We start from the raw sequence: 7,606 nt of genomic DNA on the forward strand, positions 1-7,606 counted from the left end.
GAGCAGGAGCACGGTGACTAGACACACAACAGCTGTTTAAAGACAGACCAATGTCTGAAAAGGAGGGCTGGCCTGAGACACCCTCCAGCATGGGCGTGGAGTCGAGAGTGACAAACTGATAGCAAGAACATTTCTCAAGGGGAGTCTGAATGCGATGCATATGAGAACAAGAGCCAAGCACACTGGGAGGGACAAAGCAGAAAGAGAAGCAGAGATGCAGAAACTAAGCCTCAGAGTGATAACCTGCTAGTTTGTTGTCGTTGTCTTATCCAGGACAACGTTTTATATATTAAATGCTGAAGAATTTCCCATGAACCTGACTGCCTTGCATATCCTTGGGATGAACTCTTAACCCAAGAAATGACCATAACATATCTTTGGACCAGAATCTCAAAAGGTAACCCACTCTGCTAAATTGTGCTTCCTTGTTTCAGCCCGTGAATCTACTCCCTGTTTCCCACCCAATGTGTATTTTCCAAACCAACTTGTCCATGGAGTCACGTAATATTTAAGGTGGAAGTTGCCCCAGGTCTAGCACATCACTTGATAGATGAGGAAATGGAAGCTCAGAGAAAGGAAGCATCTTGCCAGGGTCACACAGAGAATCAGAGGCAACATCTGTGTGACACAGCCTGCTCCACTACACCACATTGCCCCCTGGGGATGAGCATGCTTTCACGTCCTCAGCCACCCCATGACAGACGTGCAGAAGGCAGAGCAAAACTCCAGCTCGGCATGGTGAAGGTAAGAACAGACAATTGTCACAAATGGAAATATAATGACTGTCCAGCAGCATCCTAGACTTCTGCACAAGTGTATTACCAGTGAACACAAGGCTGTCCTTCAAAGAACCCAAATTGTACTTATGTTACCTATTGTCTGTAAGATACTATATTAATTCATTTGTTGCCCATTTTGCACAGTCTTTCTAAAGCATGTGTTATATTTCCCTGCTTAAATAGCCCATCGAGGGCAGGTATCTGAAAGGCTTTGCACTTGTTATATCACTCCATCTCGACCACAGACCTAGAGAGGAGTTTCTATTTGAGTTTTTTTAACCCCCCATTTTACAAATAAGAAAATTAAGGCTTAGAGAAATTCAATAACTTGTTCGGAGTCAAATAGTAAATAGAGAGGCTGGGGTTTAAACCCAGCAGCCTGACTACAGTTCTTAATCATGGCCTTTAAAATTGCACATATGGGATGAACTTGAACATTTTCTTGATGATTCACTGTCCCTCTTGTGATTACCAGTTGTTGAGCTCTGTTGTAACACAGACATATGCCCCTACACAGGGTGGTTCTTGATTGCTGGGCTATTTCTATACTTTTCTGGCTTTGGGAGTCATTTCTTTCTATTCTCCAAGCACCTTTTTAGTTTCTAGTTTGCTGATACTAATCTACTCTAGACAAGGAGTCCAGGAAACTAATTTTGTTAGAATTTTATAAAATAAACTCTCTCTAAGAAAGGATCACTGAATGAGTTACTAAGAATTTGTTGTTTGTTGAGTGTATAGTTTTGGCTGAATGCTGGCCACGGATGCCTCCTAAAATCCTCCCAACAAACCCATGAAGCGACTATAGTGATTCAACCCAATACACAGATGAGAAAGTGGAGGGTAGAAAAAGGCTCCAAGCCTGGCAGGCTGACTACAGAGGCTATTTGCTAGGCCCCTGTGTTGGCTGACTCCACAGATTTGGGGCATGTTGTTTTGCTGTTTGGGGTCTCCTTTGCCTTCCTGTAGATCACAAACAAAAACTACTTATTCTATAGCTGAAGTAACAGAAGCCCAGGGGCTCAGGAATGGTTCTTCTGTGTTCTCATCTCTGTTGAGGTTTTCAGATAAGTCACCAACCACCAAGAGAGGAGCTTAATATGACTGCCTATAATATTGTCATATAATCCTGACCTCGACAATATACTTCTGTCAGTTGTTGCCTATTTGCTGTTGAAAATTTTTCTTCGCTTCAGATAGGTTGTATCCTTGGAGTGAAGAATTCTGTCATCTGTATATAAGGCATAGTGTAGGCATTCATAAATGCTTACTAGTTTGGAGGGCTGCAAGATAGTGAATAGAGTGAAAATCCATAAGGATCCAGTGTGCCCACTGGATACCTGATCCAGAGAAGGATGGGAAAAAGGTTTAGCTCACAGGTGAACTTATAGTTAAAACCCTTTAGACAACTGGTTGTTTTAGTTTACAGGGAAAAGTAGTACTGAGTGGTGGGCATGTGTGTGAGTTGTGGTAGGATGTGGAAGGGCAGGAAAATGGGCGGAAGATGGACTCGGGGTTCAGGTTAAGTATAGAATTCTCCTCTAAATTTAAAGCTGGTTTGACTTGGCTTTGATTGAGGCAAATATTAGGAGAATCAGAATTCTGTCTCACCTTTAGCCTTACTGTTGATAAGCCCTGAGGTCTTGTACAAATCATTTGTTTCGGGGACACTAATTTCTTGTACTAAAACGTGAGCTTTTGACTAGGTGTATGTAAATATTCTTCTAGCTCTAATATCCTTTAATTCTTTCTGTTTTCTAACAGACTCTGTGCAGTTGTATGAGCAGAGAAAAAAAACAAAATAATCTAATGAGGGAAGCCCATGAATAAACTTTCAGACCACAGATTTATTCTCTAGTGTATTTCAAGCTCAACTTAAAAAAAAAACTGTTCTCCTTTTTTCCCTGCAGTACACTTATTCATTAAACTCCGCCCTCCTTCAAAAGAAACCATGCATTTCCTACTTTTATACTGTCTATATGTTCGATTTGCACAGCTCAGCTGGCCAGAGGATCTGAGACATCCGTTCTCTGTAAGAAACTCTCCCCGGTAAGTCTCCTCTTAGCCACTTGGCCTATTAGTTAGCTAAGCTTCTGTGATGAGTAAAAACCTTTACTGGAAACCCATAGAAGACATTGGCAAACACCAGGTGCTCAGAGAACTGTCTTAAAATATAATCATTAAAATAAGAAAAGGATCAGAATTTAGAATGAGCTTCAGACTGTAATAACATCAAAGATACAAAACACGATTGTGGGGAAGGGACTTTAAAGGGAGGAATATTATTTTTTAAAGAAACAAAAAATCCTCACCTCTCAAAAGAGAGATGAGTCGTCTGAAATCTTGGCAGAAATTGTCTTCTGCTGAGGAGGACTAAAACCTCTCAAATGGGATGCCTCCTGAACATGTGACCTCCAGAAGTTGTATCTAAGTCTGGTTCCCTTTTTTTTTTCCCCCAGAAAAGAGGGAAGCCTAAAAATTATTCAAATTAATACCAAATTACAAACATCACATAAAGTTTCCCTCTAATATATCAGTTCCACAGTACATTTAGTGTGTAATTCTTTATGGTTCAGAATTTAAAGGTAAGATTTTCTGGGTGTTTCTCTCGGCTGACTAATCTGAGATACAGGCAGTTTGAGACTTACAAAGATTAATTAGAGAAAATTAATTCTCAGCTAAAGCAGTGGATCTTAAATAGACTGAGCTAGCCAGCTGATTGTAAAGGCTTAAATTACCCAAAGTGTATTACGTTTGCCCCTGGTGATAGATGAAACATTTCCTGCTTGGCATTTCTTGTGTTTGTATGAGAGTTCTCAATAGTGGCAACTCAGGGAATACAAATTCCAGGAAACACAAACTTCAGAGGAAATGTGAGGGTGGCATCCTGGATATGATAGTTGGCTGTGGGCTTCAAAGACCTTCTTGGGACTTGGGCATTAGCCCGTTTCATTCTGACTTCACTGATGGACCAGGCTGATGGTCCTGTTGTTTAGTTTCTTACCAAGGACTGAGAGACCGGGTAGCATGTTGGTTAAGAGTGCAGGTGCCTGCATTAAAAATCAGTTGCTTTCTAGCTGTGTGGCTTTGGGCAATTACTCACCCTCTCTGTGCTTTGGGGCCCTTGTCTGCAAAATGTGACCTATAGGTCACCTTATGATTCAGTGAATAAATGCATATGAAGCTTATGAATGCATATGAAGTGGTTGGCCTGCAGTATGTGCCCTTGAGACCTGTTCATTATTACTTGCTGGCTCATGTGCATGCTCTTTGTGGGCTAACTCCAGGGAATGGAAACTTCCACATATATTATCAGACTGTGAGTTGCACTGTGCCTGACTCAGATTCTTAAAATTGTTATCAAAGCTTCATTCACTCCACATTGCTGTAGAAAATATTTTATTTGGTGAAATGATAATTTTGTGAATTTCCCTACCAGAGCTGAGCTCTCTGTCCAGTGAGCAGAGTACCTTTCTTTCACTACAAAAGTGTATTGCTTGGCTCAAAAAGGGAGCACAGTTAAATGTAGAAATTTATGTATAAAATTAAAAACCTACTAATCTATAACACCCTTTGCATTCATGGTGGACCACTAGGTACATTCTAGGACTTTATAAAAGATCACTTTTTGTTTATTAACAGGGCCGAGCAAGATGGAGTATACAGAGTCAACTCCGAGCTATGACATTGATTATGGAGTGTCAGAGCCCTGCCAGAAAATCGACGTGAAGCAAATTGCAGCCCAGCTCCTGCCTCCACTCTACTCGCTGGTATTCATCTTTGGGTTTGTGGGCAACATACTGGTCGTCCTCACCCTGATAAACTGCAAAAAGCTGAAAAGCATGACTGACATCTACCTGCTCAATCTGGCCATTTCTGACCTGCTTTTCCTTCTTACCATCCCGTTCTGGGCTCATTATGCCGCAGCCCAGTGGGACTTTGGAAATACAATGTGTCGACTTTTGACAGGGCTCTATTTTATAGGCTTCTTCTCTGGAATCTTCTTCATCATCCTCCTGACAATCGATAGGTACCTGGCTATCGTCCATGCTGTGTTTGCTTTAAAAGCCAGGACAGTCACCTTTGGGGTGGTAACAAGTGGGATCACTTGGGTGGTGGCTGTGTTTGCCTCTCTCCCAGGAATCATCTTTACCAAATCTCAAAAAGAAGGTTTTCGTTGTACATGCAGCCCTCATTTTCCAACCAGTCAGTATCATTTCTGGAAGAAATTTCAGACATTAAAGATGATCATCTTAGGCCTGGTCCTGCCCGTGCTTGTCATGGTCATCTGCTACTCGGGAATCCTGAGAACCCTGCTTCGGTGTCGAAACGAGAAGAAGAGGCACAAGGCTGTGAGGCTCATCTTCGCCATCATGATTGTTTACTTTCTTTTCTGGGCTCCGTATAACATCGTCCTCTGCCTGAGCACCTTCCAGGAATTCTTTGGTCTGAATAACTGCGTTAGCTCCAACAGGCTGGACCAAGCCATGCAGGTGACAGAGACTCTTGGGATGACACACTGCTGCATCAATCCTGTCATCTACGCCTTCATCGGGGAGAAGTTCAGAAGTTACCTGTTGAGGTTTTTCCAAAAGCACGTTGCCAAACGCTTCTGCAAACGCTGTCCCATCTTCCAGCGACAGGCTCCTGAGCGAGTAAGCTCAGTTTACACCCGATCCACTGGGGAGCAGGAAATATCTGTTGGCTTGTGACCTGGACTCAAGCTGGCTTGTTACCTGGACTGAGTTGTGCATATGACTCAGTTTTTATACACAGTCTGGGGGTTCTTTTAAAAAGGTAGTTATTGTCATCGAGGGTCTGAGATTCATCCATCTATTCAGCATCTGTTTTAAGTATATTAGATCTTTTTAGGCCATCAGTTCTAGAAAGCCGAGTCAAAATACATTGATGAAATAGCAACTTTTTCATCTCCCCTTCGCATACATCATTACTGGCAAACTACCCCTTCACTGCAAAAGTTCATCATAAAAAAAAAAAAAAAATCTTCACAGAATTGCTGATTCTTGAGTTTGGTTACCTGAACAAAAGTAACAAAATTAATCGAGAAATGTACAGCTTCTCACCTTATGCAAGGCAACATACATGTTGTAAATGTGCTTAACACAGGTCTTTGTCTTGCCATGGAGAGAAAAGACATGAGTGCAACTAGTTAAGACACGACATCATTCACGTGTGATTTCTCCTCCAAGGTATGGTTAATAAGTTCTACAGACTCAGGACCAGGTGAGAGCCTTGCGGCCTGGGACAGCTGGGAAAGCTTCCTACATGAGAAGTGATTCGAGTAGGATCACCTGTTGGTGGAGGAGAGGGAAGTCGGGCTTCAGGCTGCAGGCACTGCATGAGTTTGGTTGTAGGAAGACATGGGGCTGGTTGGGGAGACCCAGGGGAGGAAGGACAAGGCTGGATTGTGAGGAACCTTGACAGCATTGCTGTGTTACAGTCATGAGCAGAGCGCTCACTGGCCAATGTTGCAGAAGGCTTATTCCATGGCCAGAGGTGAGCATTTAGGGCAAGGAGACCAGCAACAACCCTCAGGTTAGGGTGAGGATGGACTCCACGAAGACTGAGGCACCGGGATGGGAAGGAGGGAGGTGTTACTGCAGCATTAGGGTGCAGAGCCAGCAGAACTAGGGACAGAGTTGGGTTGGAGGTGAGGGGCAGAGCAGAAACCCTTAAAGAGACATCAAGCACAAAAAGAGGAGAAGGAGGTTTAGGTCAAGAAGAAGAGGGGCTTGTGTGAGAAAATGAGTCCGGTTGTCTGAGCTTGAACACAGCCTGACGGAGAGACTCTGAGCTGTCTTTCATTGAATTCTCCCAGCTCTCATGGCCAGGGGTCTCCAGGAGACCTGGAAACTCTAGATTCATGAATATATGAACTTGAGGTCTAGGAACGTATTTTAGATCACATATGAGATCTAGGTGAGGATTGATTATATAGTTAATTAAAATTCAGAGATTTATAAGCATTGAGCAAAGAGGCCCCAAATAGGTGAGGGAAGGTGGGGGAAGCCCGAAGATTAAGACTCTGCCTGCCCAGTGCAGATATTGGGGTTTTTTTCCTCTGGATTTAATTATCAATAGGTAAAGGGGGGGAAGGGACACATTCATTTGGAAACAAGCTGTCTGGAGCTTGAAAAAATACAAAAATTATAATTTACCAACCTCCACACTTCAGGCTGGGTGTGGGGGCTTTAGATACTTTTTTCAGATGCCTTTTTCAGACAAGCCATACCCAAACACTAAGGGATTTATTCATTTCAAAGGGAAAGCTAGGACTTTTTTTTTTTTCAGTTGTTTCTTACATGATTTTGTACGTACCTGAGATTGTTTTGAATTTTGGGGTAGCTAAAACCATCATAGTACAGATTAGACGAGGAAACATGAAAAGGTGAGAACTCAGGGGATTAAAGTTTTAGAAAAAGTAGAGGTGTTACTGATTTTTCTCAAGCTCTGAATGTGAAACTTGAGCATTGTGGCTTTTCCTTTGTTCTTAAGGTCATTGAGAGTGCATAAGTAGCCCAGGACCTTCGCCTCTGGGTCAGCTCAAAGACATTCTGACATCTTTTGTGTATTTGTATATTCTTATGTATATAGAAAGTTACAAATTGCTTAGAAGATATACATCTAATAAAAAAGACCTTCTAAAAATAGTTGATTGTACTCTTGTTCTTTCAGTCAAGTGGACATATAGAGGACAGCATGTAAAAATAGAGACTAGTACTTACAGAGAATAGCACATAAATATCTGTTTTTAGGAAACTTTCTTAGTATATACATACATATATATGAGGAATATATACATGAAGAAT

The 7,606-nt window shown here is 42.0% G+C and overlaps 1 protein-coding gene across 1 annotated transcript; it reads left to right on the top strand.

Annotated features, from left to right (window-relative positions):
• Nucleotides 1-4,429: 4,429 nt before the first annotated feature.
• LOC134390323 (C-C chemokine receptor type 5) lies at nucleotides 4,430-5,488 on the top strand. Its single transcript, XM_063113549.1, has one exon. It carries the CDS (start codon nucleotides 4,430-4,432, stop codon nucleotides 5,486-5,488), a length of 1,059 nt encoding a protein of 352 aa, XP_062969619.1.
• Nucleotides 5,489-7,606: the final 2,118 nt, after the last annotated feature.

Source organism: Cynocephalus volans, chromosome 11 (genome assembly GCF_027409185.1).
Source record: "Cynocephalus volans isolate mCynVol1 chromosome 11, mCynVol1.pri, whole genome shotgun sequence".
Classification (NCBI taxonomy): domain Eukaryota; kingdom Metazoa; phylum Chordata; class Mammalia; order Dermoptera; family Cynocephalidae; genus Cynocephalus; species Cynocephalus volans.

What these genes read in the sequence shown, in the direction of transcription:
- LOC134390323 (XM_063113549.1), top strand. Translation starts at nt 4,430, where the DNA reads ATGGAGTATACAGAGTCAACTCCGAGCTATGACATTGATTATGGAGTG.